The 27,898-nt window shown below is 40.1% G+C and overlaps 1 protein-coding gene across 4 annotated transcripts in view; it reads left to right on the top strand.

Moving 5' to 3' along the window:
• The first annotated feature begins 13,643 nt into the window (after positions 1-13,643).
• TAMM41 (TAM41 mitochondrial translocator assembly and maintenance homolog) overlaps positions 13,644-27,898 on the top strand; it is a 55,886-nt gene continuing 41,631 nt past the window's right edge. Inside the window, exons 1-3 of one of the 4 annotated variants that reach the window (XM_037050743.1) lie at positions 13,644-13,999; positions 16,270-16,452; positions 19,441-19,533. In XM_037050743.1, coding sequence (XP_036906638.1) covers positions 13,844-13,999; positions 16,270-16,452; positions 19,441-19,533 — 432 coding nt within the window. In that variant the 5' untranslated portion in view covers positions 13,644-13,843. Of the gene's footprint in view, positions 14,000-16,269; positions 16,453-17,911; positions 18,063-19,440; positions 19,534-24,544; positions 24,640-27,898 lie in introns of those variants that run through there. The other 3 variants (XM_037050749.1, XM_037050754.1, XM_037050759.1) reach the window with 3 other exon arrangements.

Raw genomic sequence — 27,898 nt, 5'->3', positions numbered from 1 at the left:
GCAAAACTATAGAGACAGAAATTATATTAGTGGCTTCTAGGAGCTAGAAATACAATTAGGAAATTAACTAAAAAGAAGTATGATTGAGGTTTTTGGAGAGATGGAAATATTCTATGTATTGATTACAGTGGGAAACTTCCTTTCTCACAAGAGGAGTTGTCGTCCCTAATGTGTGAGGGAAATCTGTTTATTTTTCGCTTTCTTTATCCCAGTTGTAGATATGTTCATTAGAAGTGAGTAGCAGAACAACATACATGAATCCCCAACTTTCTGGGCAAGGAGTAGGCAATATGTAAAACATTAAAAGATAAAGAAACCAGAAAGTATTTGCAAATCACATATCTGACAAAAAAACTTTTTGTACCCATAATATAAAGAACTCTCAAAACTCAGTAGCAAGAAAACAATTTAACCACACAAAGATTTGGACACTTCAACAAAGTGAATATACAGATGTGAATAAGCACACAAAAAGTTGTTTGGGGATGAAGTACCTATTCTATACCCTGATTGTAGTGGCATTTACATGAACCTATACATGTATTAAAACTCATAGAACATCAACAAAAAGGTACAAAAAAACCATGATAATTTAAAAAAATAAAATTGAAAGAAAAATATAATCATAATAAGAGTAGTGTTCTCATAGGGCTTTGGTATTTCATACAGGGAAATACTAACAAAGAGGTGTTTGCACACCAGCTGTAGTATTTCTTCCTTAGTCACTTTCATCTCTGAAGGGAGCCAGATGATACCCAAAGTAGTGAGATGCCAGGTGAAAGGGTCAAATGGCCGGACCCTAGATATGTGGAGAGTCTCACTGTTTAAACAAGGTTGTTCCTAGAGTTTTGTCAGTTTTGCTTTTGAACAAAGACATCCTCAGAATCGAAAGCATAGATATTCTTGGGGTTTTACAACTACAAATTATAACAGTACTTCATGTGTCAGGAAACTCCTCAATTTCTCATAGGTTATGAGATTCTTTGGTGCCTTCAGGCAAAAGAAATTTATGTAATTAGTCTTGATTAGTCTGGGACACTGAGCTGATTCTCTGATAGCAAAGGAGTACTTGGCACCAATGTTCCCCAAATGGATGCCACAGGACATTAATTCCAAAAGTGTTGAGAGAGGAGGGAGGAGAGAAAGAGAAGAAGAAAATATAGTCTAGGAAATTGGAAAATGCTGCACATTCAATTTTCTCTTGGAGATGCACAATGCATATTAATATATTAATGCTCTGAGGAATCCCACAGCAAAGAAATCGATTAGTCTCTTTTAAATTAACCCAATTTCCCAAACTTTGATGACAATGGAATTGTTCTTTTCAAATAACTCCAAATAATAATTCAGTAAAACTCACTTTGGGGACATACTACTCTACACCAAACCCAGATTCCAGACTTTGGTGGCTAGAGACAGGCTTGGTATACAGTAGTTAATTCTTTCTCTTCTACCTCGGTTCTTTGCTAACTGAGTTTATCCCAAATTCAGGACCAGTTTTACAAAGAGAAAGTAGACAGTTGCTGACTTGCTTGAATTTTAAGGACAGTAGATGATGATGATGATAATAATAATAATAATAATAATAATAATAATAGCAGCAAATGCATACATAGTACTCAGTACATGTCAGGTCTTTTTCCAAACATTTTATGTATGTTAACCAGATTAGTTATTCCAATAACCCTGTGAGTGAGCAGTATTATTATCCCCATTTTGTCCATGTGGAAATGGAGGCATATAGCTACTTTCCCAAGGTCACACACAGTCTGGAGCCAGAGTTAACACTCTTGACCACCATATTTACTGCCCTTTAGATAAGTTACCCACTCTGCTCCCTAAAATTCTACCATTATCCACTCATTTCCTTAGTGTTCAAGAGTCAGTGGTCTTTCAGAACTCCATTGGAAAACACAGGGTCCTCCCAGGGTAAGAATTCCAGGACTTAGTATAGAAATTGTTCTTTCTTCTACGGAGGCGTCCAACCTTTTGGTGCCTCCGAGCCACACTGGAAAAAGAGTTGTCTTGGGCCACATATTAAATATACAATCACTAATGCAAATTGATGAGCAAAAAAAAAAGTTTTAAGTAAATTTATGATTTTATGTTGGGCCACATTTATAGCCAACCTGGGCCACATGAAGCCCAGTGGACGTGTGTTGGACACCCCTGCTTGAATGTTATCACTACTCTTTCCTGTCTAGTGAACTTCTGGTCGTCTTTCAAGATCTAGCCTAGATATCAACTCCCCACCCCTACCCAAGAAGCTTTCTCAGGAAATCTTGAAGAGCTGTGGTGCAGATGTTGTCTGTATTTTACTACAATTGTTTTGTATATATGCTTATATTTTGTCACCAGCTTATGACATTCTCAATTACAGAAACTCTGTTTCAGGCACTGTGCTTGGCCCTAAATGGTAGACAGATGAATGAAAGATGGTCCCTGATTTCAATGAGTCCCCAAACCCATTCTTTTTTTTAAAGATTTTATTTATTTTATTTTTTAGAGAAGGGAAGGGAGGGAGAATGAGAGGGAAACATCAATATGTGGTTGCCTCTTGTGTGCCCTCCACTGGAGACCTGGGCCTGCAACCCAGGCATGTGCCCCAGCATGGGAATTGAACTGCCAACCCCTTGGTCTACAGGCCAGCATTCAATCTGCTGTACTAAACCACACCAGCCAGGGCCCCAAGCTTATTTTGATGGACATATCTGATATTTAAGACAAAGGCTGGAGAGTTATATGCAAAGGGTTATGTGGGAACTGAGGATAGAAAATTTACTTCTAATAAGAAGGAGTGATATTAGAGCTGGGACTAAAGAAGGAGGGAGATTTCAATGGGAGAATGAATGAGTTCCTTGGGCAATGAACAATTTGTGCTATTTTTATGTTGCAAGAGGAAAAGGGTCAGACTTGGAGACTATCATCAGGACTGCCATTAGCCCTGTGGCTTCAGGTAAATCACTTCATTTTGTTTCTATGTTTTAGTTTATCTTTCTGTAATTTTAAAATAATATCCACTCATTTCCCAGGATTTGTCTTAAGTATTAAATAAAATCATGTCTGGAAAATGTTTCGTGTAAAATGCTAAATGCTATAATAATGCTTCTGAATTTCTCTTTGTACATTGCCTCTTAAGAATTAAATAAGATGGAGAACATTTACTGAGAGTTCACTCTGGGGCAGGCACTGTTCAATGTGCTTTCTGGATACTGTTTCATTTACTGCCCCAGCAGCCCTGTAAGACAGGCATTATCACTACGATCATCCTACAGATGAAGGGGGGAAAGGGCATAAAGACCTTTGCCCAAGGTCAAACAGCTATTGTGTTAACTGCTGGGGCCCAGATTCAAATCCAGGTGGTACCTCAGACACTAAAGATGTATTAAAGATGCTCTCAGTCTAGCCAAGATATGACACTTGGACTGATGTGACAGGGTGACTCTCCTCTGATCTAGTTCCCTCTCCCATCAGTGGACAAAGTGAGCATGTGATTAACTGTAGGAACCACAGGGCTTGGATTTTTCCCCCCATTTTCCATCTTTACTTTAAAACTGATTAGAAGAAAAACCCAGACATAAAGGTTATAGAGATTTTACAGGGCTTTTTAAAAAATGGAATAGGTGAACATTCTCCTAGTGAAACCTAGCCTTGATAAGGTTATTGTTAAGAAATACAAAGCCAACAGCTGGATAAATCAGAAAAATGAGGCCCTACATTCACTCAAATCAAGTGGCATTTATCTGTATTTGAAAATGGCTCTGTAATGTTTTTATTTCATTGGTATGAGAGTTCCAACAGAACCCTAAAGCAATTATATAGAACACTAGGGCTTTTTAATAGCTTCTAACTTCACAAGCCACAGTAATTTAAAAGGGAACGGATGAACTGCTAGGAGCAGGGAGATTTCTGCTGGAGAATAAAAATATATTCTCTGGTACATTGCTTCTGTCTCTTTCAGGGGAGAGGCAAACGCACGCAGGAATGTGATGGAATTTTCCAGCTGGTGATTTTGCATTATCAGGAAGGAGAGTGTTTGTGAAAATGACTGATAATTAGGTGTGAAAGCCTGTAAGACTGAAAAGTAAAGAACACTGCAGAATCTTTATTTATGTCAAGGGCTCAACTTTGTACAATCTTCTGGAGGGGATTTCAGCAAGGTGCTGACAGTTTGACCCAGCAATTCCACTTCTAGGAATCTACTTCACAGCACCTTCACCTGTATGCAAAGGTCTGCATGCATGGATGTTCACTACAGCATTGTTTGCATGTATGAAAAATGGAAATACTCTATACCTGTCAATATAAAAATGTTTCAACAAATGATAGCATATCCATAGTTTAGAAAAATTTGCTGCTAATAAGTAGAATGAGATAAAACTGTATATTCTGACATGACAAGATGTTCCTGATATGTTAAGTGAAAAAAAGCAAATCGCAAAGTAGCATCTATCCTACAATTCCATTTAAAAATGTTTTTAATGTTAATATATTTATAAAAAATATCTAGAGGAATATGTACCAAAGGTTATCAGTGGCTATCTCTGGGAGATTGTACACATATTTTTGTAATGTTTACATTTGTATGAGCATGGATTACTTTTGCAAAATGAGACAAAAAAACAGAACCAAGTTAAATGTTACTACAAAGAAGGAAAGCAAAAATATAACATGACTGGTAGAGATTTATTCACTATCTTTGGGTAAAAAGTTTCAGTGTAAGTCTGCAGTAAACACTCTTTGGATTCTGGCAATCGGGAAAGGGTGATATTCAGTCAGAATGAACCAGAACAACTGTGCTCACACAGAGAGGCTAAAACACACTGTGTCTCCCTCCTGCCATCCTTATTCTGGTCTCAGTTGTTTCTTTAACTACTGCTATTGCTCTTTGACTTGGGCTGAGGTATAGAACTGTGTAGGTAGTTAGACTGACGTGAGCAGAGCAGGCACTATGGGCCAGGTACAGAACGTCACCAGAGCAGAAAGCCTTGGGTGCCCAGCAATGAGAAAAACTAGGGAAACAAGGACCTCACTCCCACAGTAACCTACCCTCTCCTAGAATGTCTCTGGGTTTGTGGTTGACTCCTTGACTTTTCATATTACTGGTTATGCAGTCAGGACCTTCCCCTGACCTTTGCTTCTTTGACCTGTTGCTGCTAGTCATGCAAGTTAGACTCCCACAGAGGCAGTACAAACAATGGGGCTAGAGAATAGCCCTTAAGCATTAAGTCCCCAGGACAATGAGGTTCTGACCCATATCAAATGTATCTGGTCTCACTTATGTTTCAGCTCCAAGCCCAGAAAAGCAGCATAACCAGACAAGTGATGTCACTGCCGACATCAGGACAAGCTGCATTGACTAATGACCCCTGTCTGGGCACCAACCAATCAGTAAAGACCATGACCCTGAAAGGACACACTTGGGAAGCTAAAGAATATATACTGGAATCCTCTCCTAAGACCTCCAGATAAATATCCTCTAGAGCACACGGTGGCAACCACAAGGCCTGCGGGCGGAATCCAGCCCTCCACCTTGTTTTATCCAGCCCAGCATCCTGTTTCTACCTGGTGGCACCACTGAGCTCCTTGACCCTAGTTAAAAAGTAGTTATATTTATTCAGTCCTAAAATCACATTCGGCCCTTTGAAGGCAACCATGAAGCTGATGCAGCCCCTGGAGAAAATGAGTTTGACACCCCTGCTAGAGGAGGACCCAGTGCGGCTTACCCCATCCTCTTTCCCCAGGCACCTGTTCCTTGTCTTTCTTTTTCCCGAGCTCCAGGGGCCCTTCTTTTGCCTCTGTAACTTGTTTCCTGAGCCCATTTCTACTACCACTCACTTCTTCTACCTGTGTGACCAAAATTAAACTTTCTTTTGTAGTTTGAGTCGACTCTGAATTCTTTCTTAGGCAGAACTCAAGTACCAAGGTTGCTGAACTGAGGTCTGGTCTGACTCCACTGGTCTAACGCCTAGTGCCGTTCTTGCTGCCAACCCAACCAGCTGATTTTCCTCCATTGCTTTCTCTTGCCGCACAACTGCTTCTTTTAGAAGTCACCAGAACAAGGTGGTAAACAGCTTGGCCTTTGGTGTTTGGGAGCCCTGGGTTCAAATCTCCTAATTGTGAATCCAGGGAATTATCTTCTCTTTTTACGCCCTTTCTTCATGTGAAAAACGATACTCTTAGAGAACATGTCTCATGGGGTCTTTGGAATGATGAAAAAGATAAGAGCTTGTAAATAAAAATAGTAAATAAACAAATGTCATTGCATCCTACCAATTCTTCTTGGGTAAAGAAGACATTAACATTGTAAATATATATGCACCCAACATAGGAGCACCCAAATATATAAAGAAAATCCTAGAAGACTTCAAGAAAGATATTGACAGCAACACAATTATAGTAGGGGATTTTAACACCCCACTGTCAAAAGTGGACAAATCTTCCAAACAAAATATCAACAAAGATATTGCAGCATTAAATGACACCCTAGATAAAATGGACCTAATTGATATATATATAGAGCCATCCATCCCAAAGAAGCTAAATACACATTCTTTTCAAATGCACATGGAACATTTTCAAAGACAGACCACATGATAGGACACAAAACGAGTCTCAACAATTTCAGGAAAATAGAAATCAAACCAAGCATTTTCTCTGATCACAAGGGACTGAAATTGGAAACCAACCCCACAGGAAAAAACCCAAAACACCCAAAATCATGGAGACTGAATGGTATGCTATTAAACAACAAATGAGTCAAGATTGAAATTAGGGAAGAAACCAAAAAGCTTTTGGAAACAAATGAAAATGAACTCACAACAACCCAAAACTTTTTGGACACAGTAAAGGCAGTCCTGAGAGGGAAGTTCATAGGAATAAAGGCTTACCTGAAGAAGATAGAAACATTTCAAACAAACAACCTAACCTGACGCCTACAAGAACTCAAGGAACAACAACAAAGACAGCCCAGAGCAAGTAGAAGGAAGGAAATAAGCAAGATCAGAGCAGAATTAAATGACATAGAGACTAAAAGCACAATTCTAAAGATCAATGAATCCAGGAGTTGGTTTTTTGACAAGATAAACAAAACAGACAAACCTTTAAGTAGGCTCATCAAGAAAAGAAGAGAGAGGACCCAAATAAACACAATCTGAAACGAAAGAGGAGAGATTACAACTGATACCACAGAAATAGAAGAGATTGTAAAAAATTACTATGCAGAATTGTATGCCAAGAAATTTGAAAACCTAGGTGAAATGAACAAATTTCTAGAAAAATATAATCTTCCAAACTCAATGAAAAGGAAGCAGAAAACCTGAACAGGCCAATAACAGCAGATGAAATTGAAGAAGTAATAAAAAAACTTCCATCACATAAAAGCCCTGGACCAGATAGTTTCACAGGAGAATTCTACAAAGCTTTTATGGAAGAACTAACCCCTATTCTTCACAGACTATTCCAAAAAATCCAAAAGGAGAAAAAACTCCCCAACTCTTTTTATGAAGCCAGCACCATCCTAATTTCAAAGCCAGATACACGACAAAGAAAGAAAACTACAGGCCAATATTGCTGATGAACATAGATGCTAAAATTCTCAATAAAATATTGGCAAATCGCATCCAACAATACATCAAAAAGATCATACACCATGACCAAGTGGGATTCATCCCAGGGATGCAAGGATGGTTCAATATCCGTAAATCAGTAAATGTAATACACCACATAAACAAAAGCAAAGACAAAAACCACGTGATCATATCAATAGATGCAGAAAAAGCTTTTGATAAGGTACAACACCCATTTATGATAAAGGTACTCAGAAAAATGGGAATAGAGGGAGCATTCCTCAATACAATAAAGGCCATATATGAAAGACCTACAGCCAACATCATACTCAATGGGCAAAAACTAAAATCTTTTCCACTAAGATCAGGAACAAGACAAGGTTGTCCACTTTCACCACTTCTATTCAATATAGTATTAGAAGTTCTAGCCACAGTGATCAGACAAGAAAAGGAAATAAAAGGCATCCAAATTGGAAAGAAGGAAACAAAACTGGAACTGTTTGCAGATGACATGATAGTACATGGAAAATCCTATAGCCTCTACCAAAAAACTGCTCGAACTAATAAATGAATTTGGCAAAACAGCGGGATACAAAGTTAATATTGAGAAATCAAAGGCATTTTTGTATACCAACAATGAAACAGCAGAAGCAGAAATCAAGAAAAAAATCCCATTCAATATAGCAAAAACAAAAATAAAATATCTGGGAATAAACCTAACCAAGGAGGTAAAAGACCTGTATGCAGAAAACTACACAACACTGAAGAAAGAAATCAAGGAAGACACAAACAAATGGAAACATATACCGTGTTCATGGATTGGAAGAATTAACAGCATCAAAAGTCCATACTACCCAAAGCATTTTACAGATTCAATGCAATACCTATTAAAGTACCAATGGCATATTTCACAGACATAGAACAAACACTTCAAAAATTTATATGGAACCATAAAAGACCCCGAATAGCAGCCGCAATTTTGAGAAAGAAGAACAAAGTAGGAGGGATCACAATACCTGATATCAAACTGTATTACAAGGCCACTGTAATCAAAACAGCCTGGTACTGGCATAAAAACAGGCACATAGACCAATGGAATAGAACAGAGAGCCCAGAAATAAACCCAACTCTCTACAGTCAATTAATATTCGACAAAGGGGGCAATAACATAAAATGGAGTAAAGACAGCCTTTTCAACAAATGGTGTTGGGAGAACTGGACAGCTACATGCAAAAAAATGAAACTTGAGCACCAACTTACACCATACACCAAAATAAATTCAAGGTGGATAAAAGACTTAAATATAAGCCGTGAAACCATTAAAGCCCTAGAGGAGAGCATTGGCAAGAAAATCTCAGATATTCCACGCAGCAATATTTTTACTGATACGTCCCCTAGAGCAAGGGATATAAAGGAAAGAATAAACAAATGGGATCTCATCAAAATTAAAAGCTTCTGCATGGCTAAGGAAAACAGTATCAAGATTAAAAGAGAAGCAACTGTTTGGGAAAACATATTTGCCAATGATACTTCAGACAAAGGTTTAATTTCCAAAATATACAAAGAACTCACTCGACTCCACTCAAAGAAGATGAGCAACCCAATTAAAAAATGGGCAAAGGACTTGAACAGACATTTCTCCAAGGAGGACATGCAGAGGATCCAGAGACACAGGAAAAGATGCTCAATATCGCTAGCTATCAGAGAGATGCAAATTAAAACCACAATAAGATACCACTACCCCTGGCTGGTATAGCTCAGTGGATTGAGCGCGGGCCTGCGACTCAGACGATCGAGGTTCGATTCTCAGTCAGGGCACATTCCTGGGTTGCAGGCCAGTTCCCTGCAGGCCAACTCCCAGCAGGGGATGCACGAAAGGCAACCATACATTGATGTTTCTCTCCCTCTCTCCTTCCCTTACCCTCTAAAGATAAATAAATAAAATCTTTAAAAAAAAAAGATACCACTTTACACCAGTCAGAATGGCTATCATAAACAAAGAAACAAACAACAAGTGCTGGAGAGGTTGTGGGGAAAAGGGGACCCTAGTTCACTGTTGGTGGGATTGCAGACTGGTACAACCACTATGGAAAACAGTATGGAACTTTCTAAGAAAACTAAAAATGAATGTGCCTTTTGACCCAGCAATTCCACTATTAGGAGTATATCCTAAGAACCCTGAAACACCAATCCAAAAGAACCTATGCACCCCGATGTTCATAGCAGCACAATTCACGATAGCCAAGAGTTGGAGGCAACCTAGATACCCATCGGTAAATGACTGGATCAAAAAGCTATGGTACATTTACACAATGGAATTCTATGCTGCAGAAAGGAAGAAGGAGCTCCTACCTTTTGCAACATCGTGGATGGAACTAGAGAACATTATGTTAAGCGAAATAAGCCAGGCAGTGAAGACAAATACCATATGACCTCGCCATTAACAGGAATCTAAACAACAAAACAAACAAGCAAGCAAAATGTAACCAAAGACACTGAAATACAGAACGTGCTGACAGGGTCCAGAGGGGAGAGGGGAGAGAATCACAGGAGAAAAGGGAAAGGACTCACATGAACAAGTATAAAGGACACATGGACAATAACTAAGGTGAGGGGCAGAGGTGGGAGGGAGGTGGGGAGCACTGGGGCAGGGCAGGGCTGGGAATATAAGACAGAAAACTGTACTTGAACAAGAATTAAATAAAAATTAAAATAAAAAAAATCTTCTTGGGTAAAATCCCATCCATTTTCTTTTTTTCCTTTTTTTAACATTTTTAAAAATATTTTATTGATTATGCCATTACAGTTGTCCCATTCCTCCCCTTCACTCCCCACCACCCTGCACACCCCTCCCCCACCATTCCCCCCCTTTCATTCATGTCCATGTGTCACAAGTTCTTTAGATTCTGTATTTCCCATAGTATTCCTGCCCTCCCCTCTATTTTCTACCTACCGTCTATGCTACTCATTCTCTGTACCTTCTCCCCCCTTCTCCTCCTACTGCTCTCCTGTTTCTAACCCTCCATGTGATCTCCATTTCTATGGTTCCACTTCTGATCTAGCTGTCCTCTTAGTTTGCTTTTGTTTTAAGTGTGCTTTAGGTGTTTGCTTTAACATTTCATATAATAAGGGCTTGGTGATGATGAACTCCTTGAATTTGACCTTATCTGAGAAGCACTTTATCTGCCCTTCCATTCTAAATGAAAGCTTTGCTGGATAGAGCACTCTTGGATGTAGGTCCTTGCCTTTCATGACTTGGAGTACTTCTTTCCAGCCCCTTCTTGCCTGTAAGGGCTCTTTGGAAAAATCAGCTGACAGTCTGATAGGAACTCCTTTGTAGGTGATTGTCCCCTTATCTCTTGCTACTTCTAAGATTCTCTCCTTCATTTTAATCTTGGCTAATGTAATCATGATGTGCCTTGGTGTGTTCCTTCTTGGGTTCAACTTGTTTGGGATTCTCTGAGCTTCCTGGATTTCCTGGAAGTCTATTTCCTTTGCCAGACTGGGGAAGTTCTCCTTTATTATTTGTTCAAGTAAGTTTTCCACTTATGGCTGTTCCTCTTCCCCTGCTGGTACCCCTATAATTCGGATGTTGGAATGTTTAAGGATGTCCTGAAGGTTCCTAAGCCTCTCCTCATTTTTTTGAATTCTTGTTTCTTCCTTCTTTTCTATTTGGTTGTTTCTTTCTTCCTTCTGGTCCACTCCCTTGATTTGAGTCCCAGTTTCCTTTCCATCACTATTGGTTTCCTGTGCATTCCCCTTCATTTCAGTTTAGCCTTCATATGTTCCTCTAATTTGTGGCTAAAATCAACCAATTCTGTGAGCATCCTGATCACCAATATTTTGAACTATGCATCTGAAAGACTGGCTATTTCTTGGTCACTTAGAATTATAGGCTCTGGGGCTTTGAGCTGTTCTTAAGTCATAATGTTTGGTCTTTTTGCACCTGTTATGTATGAGGGGCGGAACCTTAGGTGTTCACCAGGGCCGGGAGACCCAGTTGCTGGGTTGTGATGCTGTATGTGGGGGTGGGGTCAGAGAGGGGGGAAAACGGCGCTTTGCTCCGCTCAGTTCTCTCTCAGATTCCTGTCCCCTCTGTGGCTTTCCACAAGCAATTGGGGCCCCTCTGGTGCTGGTTCCCAGGTGTGTGGGCCGGTGTAGTCTCCAGGACTCTGTGGGTCTCTCCAATGAACTCTCTGTGGGCCTGGGAGCCTCTCCCGGCCACTCGACCCCGAGAAAGTCTTTCCAGTTTGTGCTTTCAGGCTCTAATTCCTGCTAGGGCCCTGGCCTGCACAGTCTGTCTCACTGTTCGCTTCTTCGCTTGGTTTAGCTGCGTGTGAATGTGTGACCGCAGTCAGCCAACCACCCTGCGCCCTCACTGGGTCCACCCATCGCCACCCCAAGCCCAGGATCCACCAACCACCTCCACCTCCACTTCCTGTTTCGGTCCGAACAAACGATCTTTCCAGCCCGACCCACTCCGCCACTGACTCCGCCCTTCTTACCGGTCTGGCTGAGTGGTTTGTTGTTGTCGGACTTCTGTACAGTTCAATTTTCACTGTTTTGGCTGCATTTTTGTTTCTAAAATTTCACTGTCTTTAAATTTAGTTGTGGGAGGAGGCACAGTGTTTCCACCTACGCCTCCATTTTGGCCGAAGTCCATCCATCTTCTCTCTGGTAAACTCCTACTCATCCTCAAAGCCCAGCTCAGATGCCATCACTGTGAAACCTCCCCTGGTCTTTTCTTGCACACACAGAACTGATTAACGCTCCACCATCACAGATTATACAGGTTGCTTGGTACCCAAATTCATATTGCCTTTATATTCTGGGTTTGCTTGTCTGTCTCCTCCATAAACCCTGAGTTTCTGTAAGGCAGCAGCCCTGTTCTAGTCATCTCAAATCCTCAGCACTTACCTTAGTGCCAGGTTCAGGGTTTGAATTCAAATAATCATGTTCCATATTGAATTAATCCCACCCCTGCCTTTATTACCCCAGGCCAGGTGTCTTTATTTATGGTGAAACTATGGTAACAGCCTCCTGTGGCCTTTTCTTTCCCCAGTCCAATCCAGGGAACAGATCCCTGCTCAAAACACTTCAAGGATGGAGTAGAATTGTAGGATGTGGAGTCAGATCTAGGTTTTAGCTCCAGTTTTGCCACAAGCTGGTGTGATCCTAAGCACATTGCTTATTCTCTCTAACTTGGCTTCTTCATCCCTAAAATGGAGGCAATAACTTTCTCCAACAAGACAGCAGAGAGGACTCAATGAAAAATTCATCATCATTACTCAAATCTAGCTAAAACTACTTTTATTTTTGAGAGGCAGTGTATAAGGAAGAAGGAGAGTATCTGCAAAATCTCTCTTCTGGATGTTAAACTACACCCTGAATGGCCCTGTGATCCTGAGCAAGTTTCTCTAGTTACACATAGAGCAGTGAGCTCTCACCAGGGGTCTTGTTTATTCCCAGGAAACATTAATGTGCCATATTCTGAGATTAATCACCAAAGTAAAGGAGCAGAAACTCTTCCCCACCCTTAAAATTAAATACTAATGTCAGAGAAATTGGTGCAGACCTTTACCATTTATCGACCACTTTCATACTCAAACTTAAAAAGGACTTTAATGGGAAGAAATCACAGCCAAATCTTAAGAGTGATAGTCTCTGGATGGTGGAATTTGGCATAATTTTAATTCTGTGTTTTCCTAAACCTTGAAATCTGTTTTTGGAGCTGGATACACATAATAGTTGCACAACATGATGAATGTTCTAAATGCCACTGAAATGTGCATAAAGTGTACAATTTTGTTATGTGAATTTCACCTCATTAAAAATTTTCTGCGATAAACACGCAAGATTTTTTAGTCATTTATGAAAATGTGGTTTGAAGTGAGAACAAAAAAGGATTCTCAAAAGCAATTCAATTAGCCAACACCCTTCCCCCACCAATAATGTTCATCACGGTGCCGGGCTGCCAGCGTGCACCGCGCTCCTCCGACCGCCAGGGGTCGCTACAAAGCCCTCGCGTCCTCGCACAAAGGCGAGGGCCTTCCCTTGCAGCTTTGTAACGCGTGTGCGTGAGAGGTGTGCCTGGGGTTGGCCGCTGGCCCGCACGACTGTCACCCTAGTGTTTGTGGTTCTCGCCGGTTCTTATTGTTTCCAGCATTCTCCCTTTGGTGTCGGCCCGGTCCTTCATCTCCCAGCCCTTAACGGCATTTGCCGTATTCCTTCCCCGCCCCGCTGTCCTCTCCCCTTCCCTACCTTGCCAAGGGTCCATGTCTCTGGGCCTCGGCGCCATGGCGCTGCAGGCGCTGCAGAGCTCGGGGGTGGCCTTCCGCAAGATCCTGTCTCATTTCCCCGAGGAGCTGAGCCTGGCTTTCGCCTACGGCTCCGGGGTGTACCGCCAGGCGGGGCCCAGTTCAAATCAGAAGGTGAGCCCAACCCGGGGCCAGCCCCACGCCGAGAATCGGCCTGTTCGCCCGAGTTTTCATTTTGCCTTCCATCCCTTCAGAACCCTAGAGACGCGTGTCTGCTCTGCGCTCTCCACGTCTCGACTAGCAAAGTACAAACTCTATGAAAGCGTTCCTAGTATAACAACGTGAGCTGAGTTTTTAAGATAAGTAGGAGTCCACTTTCTTCTAGAGCAGGAGATGTACTTATGCGGAGGGAAGAGCTGGTGCACAGGCAAGGTGGAAGAAAGAAGTGTTTGCTAGGTGCTAGTTAAGGTTCTGAGCCTTGGGTGAGCATGCAATTCTCTAAGAAGCTTTAAAAATGACTGATGCCAGCGTTCCAGCAATGAAGATTCTCATTGAATTAGTCTGGGGGCAGGCTTGGGCTTCAAGAATTTCTAAATCTTTTCAGGCGATTCTAATGCACAGCCGAGCTTGAGGGAGTGTCTCTACCTGTAGGAGAAAATTCAAAATGACCTTCCTGACTTAAGGGAGCTGAGGGACTGGTTGTAGGACTAAGGGAGGTGCAGTGAACTTAACTAAGAGTAAAAATGAGTGGGTGGCCAGTATATTTACCCATGCTCAGGACATTGAACAAGACTAGGATTAGGCATTATTACTCTTCAGAGTTGGCTGAGCACAACCGCGGTGAAGGTACAGTTTTCCTAGTGATGGAAATTTTTTTTTCTGAAAATAAAGTTTGTTTCCAAGGTGAAGACAAGATTGAAGACAGCGGAAGAGTGAAAGGCAAATATTTTCCATTTAAACGAAGCTATTTTCTACCAGGGCTGTAGCACTTTTGCTGAATTAATATAAAGGGGGCAAAAGTCTAAATAGAGTTAGTTGTTCTCTGTGTGTGTAACTTATGTTCTGAACTGGATTTCTACTTACAGTAGTTAATGCACAGCCTAATAGTTCATTGTCATCCTTAATAAATTAGGGGAATGGAAGTGTGCAGATTGCAAAGGGGTCTTCTGGATTGGAATACCTGTCTGTAATCTGTCTGCTATCTATATCATTTAGATTTGCTGTTTCCTAACTACACTAGTTTTTAAGTAACACTTTAAACTGACAGCATATGAGAATTTATAGATTATAGGTGTGTAAATTACAGGTTGTTATAGGCTAGTCATTTTTCTAAATACATTAACAATTATAATTTTTTAAAAAACATGTCCCCTCCAAAATCTCAAGTATCACCAGTGGTTTGTGTATCACATTTGGGAAACTCAGAGCAGCCTTTAGCCTCCTGATTCTATAGCCACCTCTTCATTTTTTCATGAAATTTTCCTTTGAGCAAAGGTGGAATTTCCTCACAAGAAAAGATTCTTCTTTTGCTTTCCTCACCTTCATTTCCTTCAGGTTAACAAGTCTTGTAGCTCCCAACACCTGTTAGATCAATCTCTATACCCTTTAGTGCCATACTATCTTTTCTCACCTGGAATCTTGCAGTTAGCCTGCTGCATGCTCCTGGCCTTTATTCTCTCCTCCCTCCAGTGAGTTCTTCTGCAAGAAAATTTCTTTGAAGAATGTAATTTTATAGGAAAATTTAGGCTTTCTTTTCTGACCCACTTGTGTGTGAAGTTAGTACATTTTGCATTCTTCTATCAAGTCCATCTACTGATAATTTGTCTGTTTTCCCCAGTAGTCTTTGAGCTCTTTACCACTACTTCAGGATCTATCAGAACTCATTATAGGTCTTCAGTGAGTATTTGGTGAACGACTGGAAGTTAAAATAACTCCCCTTTATGCAGTACTGAATAGACTTCACCCATATAGGGTTATTTCATCTGGAAGAGAAGTGGAGCATATTCAGGAACACTTACATAAGAGGCAGTGGGGAAGAGTGGTCCAACACACAGAGTTTGGAACCAGACTATGTTTGCCACTCACCAGTCGTCCTTCAGCAAGGAATTTACTCTGTGCCTTGGTTTCCTTTCCTATAAATTGGAGTAGTGACGGTGCCTACCTTGTAGAATTGTTTCAAGGATAAAATGAGTTCCTGTACATACAATATATAAAGTGTCTAGGAGAGTGTTGGCATGACAGTACACATTACATAAGCCTTGTTGTTATTATGTGTATTGATGAAAACAAAGCTCAAGTTGGTTCCAGAGACTTGCTTAAATTTCTGATGACCATCCTTGGTTTTTTATAAATCATAACAGCATAGAATTTTAGAGCTTTTCACTCTAACTGGCTGACTTTCCAGGAAGTAAAACTAAAATCATTCTCTTTTCTTCACCTTTCAGAGTGCTATGCTGGACTTTGTGTTCACAGTAGATGACCCTGTTGCATGGCATTCAAAGAACCTGAAGAAGAATTGGAACCATTACTCTTTCCTAAAGGTTTTGGGGCCCAAGTTTATCACCACTATCCAGGATAATTATGGCGCTGGAGTTTACTACAATACATTGATCATGTGTGATGGTAGGGTAAGTGACTTTGGGCTTTTGCCTTGGCTTGGGTTGTTATTAACCTTTATTACTAGAATACCAAATATGTATATTTTTGCGGTCAGGAAATGTTCAAGTTCCTGCTGGATGAAGATGATCTAATGTAACTGTATTTTTTTTTTTGCCTTTGGCCAAGTGGTTCTCAAATGTTAATGTGCATCAGAATCCCCCAGAGTGCCTGTTGGACACAGATTGCTGGGCCCCACCCCAGGGTTTCTGATTCACGTCTGGGGTAGGGTTTGAGGCTTTGCTTTTTTTTTGTAAATTGAGATATAATTGCCATTCAACCTTGTATTAATTTTAGGTGTATGACACTGATATATGTATATATATATATATTATGACATGATCACCATAATGAGTTTAGTTAGTATCCATCACCACACATAGTTTCAATTTTTTTCTTATGATGAGAATTTAAAGATGTATTATCTTAGCAAGGAGGATTTGCATTTATTTTTTTTTAAAAGATTTTATTTATTTATTTTTAGAGAGGGGGAGGGAAGGAGAAAGAGAGGGAGAGAAACATCAATGTGTGGTTGCCTCTTGAGCACCCCCTATGGGGACCTGGCCCGGCACAACCCAGGCATGTGCCCTAGATTGGAAATTGAACCAATTACCCTTTGGTCCTCAGCCCACACTCAGTCCACTGAGTTATACCAGCTAGGGCAGGATTTGCATTTCTAACAAGCTTCCAAATAATGCTGCTGCTGGTCTGGGTAAACACACTTTGAGAACTAGTGGTTTGGTCATTGGGAAGAATAGGCAGGCCCATTAAGGATCAGAGTGGAAATTAATCTTATCTATACAAGGGGCTGACACTCCCAGGAAGAATGTGGAAGTAAAGAGGCTATCATAGGTAGTTCCGAGCGTGTGGTGCCATCAGGTGGGTGGAATTTGATGATTACTGGTACTGGTAAGGTGCACAGATCCTGGCAGAGGGTTTTCTGACAGCAGGACCCTTGAACTGTCTTTTAGATGAAGGGGCCCAGTTTCTAAGAGGGCTGCCAAGAACTTGGCAGGATCCCAGCCTAAGATGACCAACAGACTAAATCAAATGTCTCCTAGAAATGAGCAGAGCTAAGAACACTGGTAGCAAACACAAAGCCCAAGGGCTGAATCCAGCCCTCCACCTTGTTTTATCCTGCTGGGCACCTTGTTTCTGCCCAGCAGCAGCACCAAGCTTCTTGCCCCTATTTAATGAATAGTTACATTTGCACAGTCCTATAATTACATTTGGCCCTTTGAAGGCAACTGCTAGGCTGATGTGGCCCCCATTGAAAATGAGTTAGACACCCCTGGCTAAGAAGGACATACGGGTTCCACCAGCCATGTTAAATCTGCGCAATGATGCTGATTGCTTAGTGCAGTCCTACTTTGATATGTAGACAATCACCTGAGGAGCAGATTCTGATTCAGTAGGTCTGGAATGGAGCCTGTGATTCTGTAATTTTTTTCAACCTCCCAGGCAATGCTGATGTTATTGGTCATTGGACCACACTTTGAAGGCCGAGACATTGAGTACTGAGTGAGAAGGATTTTGAAGATCTATCTAACTTGGCAGGAATGAGTGCTGTGATTGATTGGTGGTATGTGCATAACCTTTGGGTCATATATTTACTTTTTTGGTTGAGGTCCAATCCTGCTCCACCTGCACTTTGCAGATGAAAAAAAACAAGTTTCAGACAGAAAAAAATGACTTCCAGGCCAGTGGTGTTTCTGTTAGCTCCCAGCTTTTACGTGCCTGCAGTAAGAAAGCTTTCTGCAGTATGGTGGCTAGAGCGGAGGGAAGGTTATTTAGCACAGCCTCCAATGTCCACTTAGTCATGCCAAACACATAGCTTTGTTACTTCTTCATAATTAATACTATGCTGAGCCTATCTCTAATTAGTAGTTTCAAACAATGTTAAAAGCTCCAGTAACCAAATATTTGGACATGATTATATGCCAAAGGGCCTGTACTTTTTAATTAAAGTTTTTTAGCTACTTTTCAGATATTTGCAGCCTGCTAAGGCCCTTGGGATACTGAAGTTCAGCAGAGTAAGGCCAGAGATATTTGTTGAAACAAATGGGATTTTGTAACCTGGTACAATTACAGTCAGGGTTTGTACAAATTACTGTTGCATGAGCTTAACCATAATTCCATGCATTCATAACTGATAAAGAGGTTTTCTTTTTGGATATTGCTTTGTAAATATGAGTGTTTGGAATAGTCAGTAGTGAAAGAGAAATTCACCATGTAAAGCAGCAGTCCCCAAGTTTTTTGGCACCAGGGACTGGTTTTGTGGAAGACAATTTTCCACCAGGGTGGGGGTTGGTTTTGAATGATTCAAGCACACCACATTCCAGCTCACCTCTTGTCATTCGGCCTGTTCCTAACAGGCCCAGACCAGTATCTGTCCATGGCCTGGAGGTAGGGGCCCCTGCTGTAAAGGATGTCAATAAAGACCTGAACAACATTCTTTGTACTTTGTGATAAAATGAACATTGGAAAACCAGACTAGAATTAAGGAACCTAGTCTTGTCTCTGCTACTAATAGTTCCACCTTAGGTGTATCATTTATTCACTCTGAGCCTCGGGTTTCTTGTTTCTCAAATGAGAAGCATAACATTTATTATTGCTTCTCAAACAGTCTGTGCTGATGGACCCGTTTTTTATTTCTAACTCCTTGAGTACTGATACTAGATTGCCTGTAAGAGCCATTCTGCCTTTAACATCACACGAGTCTAAGTTAAAATAGTGGTCACTTCACCTCATATACCTGAAGGAACAAATCAGTCTTGGAAACTTATCCTTCGTGGACAATTTTTGTAGAGACGTGTGTATTTTTACAAAGTAGGCATTTTGGGTGGCTTTGAAAATTAAGGTACTACTCTGACAGAAATGTATTACCTTATATTTTGTATCCGCATAAGCAACATTATGGTATTTTGCTCCTTTTTATGCCCATTTCTTTTCTTTTCCAGCTTATAAAATATGGGGTTATCAGCACTAGTATTTTGATCGAAGATCTCCTTAACTGGAATAACTTATACATTGCTGGACGGCTCCAAAAGCCGGTGAGTGTTTCCTTTGGCTGCCACAATTAGGGATATCTCTCCTCTCTGAACCTGGACTTACTTTGATATTTGATTGCAATGAGATGGAACTCCAGGAAATAAAAATGAGTTTTAGACTCCTTTTCCTGCCTAAAAATTCATTGCTAAACAATATCTAGATATTACCCACACTACTCCGGCCCTCTCTCCAAAAATTCTTCAGTTGTCTGGGTAGATCAGGCTCAGAGTTAGTCCTTTGGGCTGGAGAGGATGGCAGAGGAAATGCCCAGTGCCTCAGGGCAGCCTCTATCAGCTTGACCCAGATCACCTTCTCTTCTAGAATATAAGTGCCATAGGGCACTGTTTGTCCACTCATGTATGCCAGCAGTGCCTGGGACAATGCCTGGCACATAGTTAGCATTCAACAAATGTTTGTTGAATAAATGAATGAACCAGGTAGTCATGCTGAGGGGCAGGGGCAGAGGCAGATTCTAGTCCCTGCTATTATCCTCCTCAGGCCAATGGTGAGATCCTGCCATAGCATCCTTCCTTCATTTGGGATACTGCTATAGGAGGCTGTAGTGGGGTAGGTGTCTCCTGGGCTTTAATAGAAACAGAAAACAAAACAGGAAAAAAGGTGCAGAGGACTTGAACTTTGGACTTGTATTTGCGAATGTCATGTTTCTTCTTTTTTGCAAAGATATAGCCTATTTTCTGAGAGGGGGGTCTTTTCATAGAACTATGTGACATAGTCACAGTTGTTAACCTTGCAGCAAGAGAAAAATTTCTTTGTGTTGTCAGAGTGTCTCAGGCCCCGAAAGAGAATATATGGGTGGTTCTCAAATTTCTCTCAAAAGAGTGACTCTGCTGCTCCTCCTTTTGTCAGTTATAGCAAAAAAATTAGAAGTTTATACAATCTTAGCTTACTTGGTTGTGTCATAAAAATCCCTGTTGATATACACAGGTGGTCAGGATTCTCTTGCCTTACATCTGGGCTTAAAATTTATTGGTGTATGTCGAATTATGCATCTGAAACCCTATATAATTTAGTTAACCAGTGTCACCCCAATATATTAAATAAAAAGGAAAATATATAAATAAAATTCCACGTAGAAAATAATAATGGTGTAGCTCATTAAAATGTCCAGAAAGACTTGATAAGGGCAATAGTTACATCGAAATATCCATTTATAAACATTTGTCAAGCTGTACCTGTTAGATTTGTATACTTTACTGTGTGATTTCAGTAAAAATGTTTTTAAAGTTCAGAAACAATAGGCTTACCAAAATAGTTTCCCATCTATCTAGATGAATTTCTCATTTCTAGTTTGGATAACTACTAAAGCTCATAATTAAGCAAATAAATGTAGTTGGAAATTTATAAATATTCATTTTCTTTCCAAGTTTTTTAAAATTTATAAAATATGTCACTTCACGGGAAGAATAATGAATGTGGAATGAGAATCTTTGGTTCTTATTCATTCCTGCCACTTGTTAGCTATTTATGTGAACTTGGGCAACTTGTTTTATCTTTCTGAACCTCCATTAATTTATCCGTAGAATGGGGACCACAGTATTCACCCTGCCTGCTTTAAAAGGTGTTGAAAAGTAGAAGCAGAATGGTGATGCTAGGAAGGAAACAGTGTTTTACAATCAGACAGATCCATGGTTTGGGTCCCAGCTCTGACACTCCCAGCTCTGTGACCCTGTACCAGTGACTTACTCTCCCTGAGCCTTGGAACATCATCATCCATTGTTAAGGCTGATCACACTCACCTCAAAGAAGAACCTAGATCTAAAATGCCTGGTACTTAGTAGACACTCAGGAAGTGATCATTCACTTCCCTTTGTCCTTGCCCATCTTAGAGTTACTTTGAGATAAAATGAGGTACTCAATGTGGAAATGTTGTTATCCTCTGTGCTGTGTTTTGTGTATGGAATGTTTCATTTTTTAAAGACTTTAGAAAACTGAAAACACCATGAAATCTCAGAATATAAGCACAGGAATCTAAATCTGAGGTCATTTTATATCCTGATAAAATAAAAACAGCAATCCAAGACAAGTAATAGCAGCTACATTTATATCATGCAAAATGGCATTTCTCAGCTAACTTGGAGAAGAAAATGTTATTGATAACAATGACTATCTCTCAGGCTTATTAAGCTTCTAGCACAAGAAAATCAGGATAGCTTAAAAAAATTATTTGAGCCCTGGCTCAGTTGGTTGGAGCATCATCCCATAACTGAAAGATTGCAGACTTGATTCCTGGTCAGGGCAAATACTTAGGTTGTGGGCTTGACCCCTGGTCTGGGTGCTTACAATCCCTGGTCCAGGCACAGATGGGAGGCAACCAATAGAGTTTTCTCTCTTTCCCTTCCCCTCTCTAAAAGCAATGAAAAACATGTCCTCCGGTGAGGATTAACAAAAAAAAAAATCATTCAAAGTGTTGACCATACACATAGTAGGAAAGAAAGTTTAAATGGGCGGATTAACTCCATGAATTCCTGCTCTTAGTTTCCCCCTCTGCTAGGAATTACTCTCAACCATTCTCAAGATAACTCTTTTAAATAAAGATTTTTTAATTTATTTTTAGAGAGAGGGGAAGGGAAGGAGAAAGAGAGGGAGAGAAATATTGATGTGTAAGAGAAACTTTGACCATTTGCCTCTTGCACATGCCTCAACCAGGGACCAGGCTCCACCAGTAACCCAGGCATGTGCTGCGACTAGGAATCTTTTGCTTTTGCTGACCCTAAACCATGCTGGTCAGGGCTAAAGATAACTCTCTTTAAACAAACTATTTTTACCTCTAGGTGGCAGCAAATACTAATCAAACAAGAATGGGTACATGTCCTAGGAAGGAATTATGAGAATATGAATGTGAATTCTTTGTTTTTATGTTTTAAAAGAAGTTACACTAAATGATATTGTCTAAAGCTCTAAAATTATCTATCATATTGCAATTAGAATAGAGTTTCTTAATCACTAGCAATTTGTTTAAAATATACAGAGAGTATAGAAACTCTAATTTCCATTCAGTTTTGCTGTGAATCTAAAACTGTTCTGCAAAATAAAGTTTATTAATAAAAAAGAGAGGATACTAAATGAGTACCTTGCTTTAAAAGATGGACATTTCTGGAACATGTTGAATGTAAATTAAATTTCTATTATTGGGTTGGCCAAAAAGTTCATCTGTTTTTTTCCATAATATGGCTCTAGTAGCACTTAGTTGTCTTTAATTTCATTCAAAACAATTTTGTTAGATCGTATTGTGGCCGCTGTCATATCAGCGTGCATTTTTTAAAAACATCAAAATTGGCGAATTTTTGTGTAGCCATTTCAATATTGAAGATGGAAGAAATGTGCAACATTTTCACCATCTTATGCTTTATCATTTCAAGAAAGGTAAAAGTAACCCTGGCTGGTATAGATAAAGTGTGGGCCTGCAAACCAAAGAGTCTCTGGTTCTAGTTCCAGTCAGGGCACGTGCATGGGTTGTTGGCCTGGTCTCCATTTGTGGACATGTGAGGGGCAGCCACACATTGATGTTTCTCTCCCTCTCTTTCTTCTTCCCTTCCCCTTTCTCTAAATAAATAAATAAAATCTTTTTAAAAAAGACAAAGGTAAAAATACAACTGAGATGTGAAAAAAGATTTGTGCAGTGTATGGAGAAGGTACTGTGATTGATTGAACATGTCAAAAGTAGTTTGCAAATTTTCATGCTGGAGATTTCTTGCAGATGATGCTCCACAGTCAGGTAGACCAGTTGAAGTTTATAGCGATTGGATCGAGACATTAATTGAGAACAATCAATGTTATATACCATGATGGAGATAGCTGATATATGCAAAATATCTAAATCAATAAAGTTATTGGTGAAAATGAAAAATGTATCTTTTATTTTACAGAAAAAAACTAAATGGACTTTTTGGCCAACCCAGTACTTACTTTTAACTTACTTCATAGCTGAGGAGATAACCCATTTTTATTTTTAATGCAGGCTTGAGTTTACATTTACCAAGTCATTCTCCAAGTAAAGAACAACAAAATGTAAAATAGTTAATAGAACCTCATGGCTAATCCTTTTTTAAGTCAAAAGAACTCCAAAGTAATATTAATAGTCATTTCCCTAATTTATTTAACATAAGTTTGGATTTTTGCATTTCATATTTAGTGTATAACAACTTCATTGAGATGTCATTTACATACCATACAACTCAACTACTTAAAGTGTACAATCAATGGTTTTTAGCATAGTCACAGTTTTCCAACCATCATCACATTGTAGCTATTGATTTACTTTTTGTAGATAGAAGAGAAAAATCCCAGTAGTAGAAGAGACCCCTGACTGGAGGTGGAAAACCTGGCTCACCAGTTGTGGTACTGCCCAGCTGGGAACAAATCTTTGGGCCTCTAGTCTTTGAAATGCAAAGATTGAGCCTTTCATTTACTTACTTAAAAGACCACTAAGTTTCTTCTCTGTGTATGCTAAAGAATTAAAAAAGAAAAAAAGAAACACACCACACTGGTATCTTGGGAAAGGCCATAGTCCAGCAGGTGATTAATAAGGTTTCACCCAGCTCAGTGTTTCTCCTTGGTCCACAGGCAATGGCCATTTAGAAAACAGCCTTTTTTGGCCATTTGGAGTGAAAAACTTCCATGGGAAGGGTCATTTTCTTCATGGTTGGGTGCTTGAACACTAGATTGGGCTGTGTTCTTTGTGACCATAACTTCACTGTTTGCTATTCAAGTACTGAGAAGACCACATGTGACTTTCTCTTTTTTTCTATCCTGAAAGGTACTCACAAATCTCTTGAGTTGGGCTTTTGAAAGTCCCTTCAAGTTCTGCCCCTTCCTTTCTCCAGCAGAGATTTTCTCCTTGGCAGTAGTGCCAGTGCTATCTGTGCGGTTCAGATGGGGCTATTTCCAGTAAGATACAAACAGCTATTCACACATCTGAGGGCTTTCTTTTTTTCCCAGGCCTCTCTGGCAGTGTCCCAGGAGTTCACTGGCTTTTCACTCTGAACAGCAAATAACAGTGCTGCTGAGACAAGTTCCTAGTTCACCTTACACTGGAGAACCAGATCAGCACAGTAGCAGACTCTTCTGAATTGACATTTTTCCTTTGAGTAAGAATGCTTTTATTTACACTCTCTTACCCTTAAATAGCAAACAACCTGCTTTTTAAAAATAAACTAAATAGAACAATTTTCTTAGAGAATAAGTGGTATCACGTTAACTAGGAAAGTTTCCTCAAACTTACTCTTTTCTTTGTAACTTTGATTTGTTGGCATCTCAAAATAGCTTCTGTTTTCATGGAGTTTCTGTAAAAGCTACCAAAAAAGAGAGAGGAGAAGAATTATTGAATAGCACCTGGTGAATGAGGAAGAAGAGTAAGAATGTGGAAGTGAGGCTTTACAGACTTTTGGAAAGAGCTCTAAATGAGTCAGGGACCTGTATCTTCATTAGTTGTGTCAGTATTTCTCATGGAGAAATCTTTTAATCCTCTGGGCCTCACTTTCCCTATGAATAAGATGAGGCAGTTATCATCCTACCTCTGTGATTCTATATGGAATACAAAGTTTGGGAAAGTTATTCAAGAAATAAACATAGGAGTTATTATTTGGACCTTAACATTTGTTTTAGTCATCTTTAAAGAAAGGAAGTTAACCAGAGCAGATCCCTAACTAATGCATGAGAATAATCCAAATTATTTAGAGCTGGATTTGCCAAGTATAAGGGTGTTACTCTCATTTTGCCATCAACTCATTATGCAACCTCAGACAAGTCTTGCTGCTGGGCTGCTTCTTGGTTTTACTTTCTGCAGATGATTGCAATAATGCTAAATTCCCCCAAGTGCTGTAAGGCTTAATTAAGGGTTGTTAAGTCTTTGTAATTACAAGGGAGGAGGTGGTAGTATTAAATAAAGTGACTTACCTAACATGAGAAGTTTCTATGTTATAAATATTCCCTTAGTAAAAAAAAAGTAGAGCAGAGATGGGAGGGGGGTAGGGAGCACTGGGGGGGGGGGGGCAGGGTGGGGAANACTTACCTAACATGAGAAGTTTCTATGTTATAAATATTCCCTTAGTAAAAAAAAAGTAGAGCGGAGATGGGAGGGGGTTAGGGAGCACTGGGGGGGGCAGGGGGGGAATACAAGAAAGAAAACTGTACTTGAACAAAAGTTAAATAAAAAAAAAGTAGGGACAAAAGGTAAAAAGATAGAATTAGGTTCTTAAGCCTGATTTATAAAACAATTATGTTTTATGATATTGCTTTGTACAATTAATTTTTTAAAAAGAAACTATACTTTGAGATATACATCAGTTTCTTGTTGTCTAGTAAAATTTTAACTTGGAGTTTCTTATATGCATGTGCCTTTTATGTACTATTGTAATTTTATCAGAAATTATCTCTGTTTGGACTTGGCAGACTTCTGGACAAGATGGAGGTGTAGGTAAATATGCCTAGCGTCCTTACACAACCAAAAGAACAACAAATTTAAAAACCAAAAATAACCAGAACTCCCAGAAAATCCAACTATATGGAAGTCTGACAAATAAGGAATTAAAAAGGAAACATTCTTTCGGACTGGTAGGAGGGGCAGAGAGGATGCTAGCAAGGCAGTGGCTGGCAGGTGGGGCAGTCCCACATTCACGAGAAGGTAAACCAGGAGGAACAACTGGGGAGTGAGACAGTACAACTCAGGGTTTCAGATCTGGAAAATAAAGCCTCCAAACCTCTGGCTGTAAAAACCTGTGGGGTTTGTGGCAGTGGGAGAAACTGCTAGCCTCCTGTGAGTCAGTTTGCTGGAGAGAACCACAGGGTCCTAGAATATACACAAACCCAATCACCTGAGAATCAGCACCAGAAGGGCCCAGTTTGCTTGTGGGTACTGGGGGAAGTAACTGAAAGTGGCATGACAGCTGAGCAAGTGGCATTGTTCCTTCTCAGGCCCCTCCCCCACAGATAGTGCCACAACACAGCAAAGACAGTTGCCCCATCCTGGTGAATACCTAAAGCCCTGTCCCCCTACAACTTAAAAGGTGTGCAGAGACAAAGAAATATGGCCCAAATGAAAGAACAGATCAAAACTCCAGAAGAAGAGCAAAGTGATGAGGAGATAGACAGCCTATCAGAGGCACAGTTCAGAATACCGGTAATCAGGATGCTCACCAAACTGATTGAGCTTGGTTGCAAAATGAAGGAACAAATGAAGGCTACCCAAAGTGAAATAAAGCAAACTATACAGGGAACCAATAGTGCAGGAAAGGAAACTGGGACTCAAATCAACGATCTGGAACAAAAGGAAGAAATAAGCATCCAACTGGAATAAAATGAAGAAACAAGAATTCAAAAAAAATGAAGAGAGACTGAGGAACCTCTGAAACAACTTTGAACATTCCAACATCCGAATCATAGGGGTTCCAGAAGGAAAAGAACAATAAGTTGAAAACTTATTTGAACAAATAATGAAGGAAAACTTCCACAATCTGGCGAAGGAAATAGACTTCCGGGAAGTCCACGAAGCTCAGAGTCCCAAAGAAATTGGACCTGAAGAGGAACACACCAAGGTTCATCATCGAGTTACCCAAGATTAAATATAAGGAGAGAATGTTGAAAGCAGCAGAAGGAAAGGAGACAGTTACCTAGGTGTAACTGTCAGGAGTTCCCATCAGACTGTCAACTGACTTCTCAAAAGAGACCTTACAGGCAAGAAGGAGCTGGAAAGAAGTATTTGAAGTCATGAAAGGCAAGGACCTATATCCAAGATTGCTCTATCCAGTAAAGCTATCATTTAGAATGGAAGGGCAGATGAAGTGCTTCCCAGATAAAGTAAAGTTAAAGGAGTTCATCACTACCAAGCCCTTATTATGTGAAATGTTAAAGGGACTTATCTAAGAAAAAGGAGAAGATCAAAAATTATGAACAGTAAAATGACAACAAACTCAGAACTATCAACAACTGAACCTAAAAACAAACCAAAAACTAAGCAAACTAGAACAGGAACAGAATCAGAGAAATGGAGATCACATGGAGGATTTTGACTGAGGGGGAGAGTAAGGAAAAGAGTTGGCAGGGTAAGGTACAGGGAATAAGAAGCATAATTGGTAGGCATAAAATAGATAGGGAGAGCCCTGGCTGGTGTAGCTCAGTGGATTGAGTGCGGGCCTGCGAACCACACGATCGCGGTTCGATTCCCAGTCGGGCACATGCCTGGGTTGCAGGCCAGTTCCCGGTTCCTGGCAGGGGATGCACAAGGGGCAACCATACATTGATGTTTCTCTCCCTCTCTCCTTCCCTTCCCCTCTGAAGATGAATAAATAAAATCTTTAAAAAAATAGATAGGGAGAGGTTAAGAATGGTATAGGAAACTGAGAAGTCAGA

This window comes from Sturnira hondurensis, unplaced genomic scaffold (assembly GCF_014824575.4).
Source record: "Sturnira hondurensis isolate 20B ecotype Veracruz unplaced genomic scaffold, ASM1482457v3 Scaffold0000867, whole genome shotgun sequence".
NCBI classification, from domain to species: domain Eukaryota; kingdom Metazoa; phylum Chordata; class Mammalia; order Chiroptera; family Phyllostomidae; genus Sturnira; species Sturnira hondurensis.
This window is presented reverse-complemented; position numbering and strand designations above follow the sequence as displayed.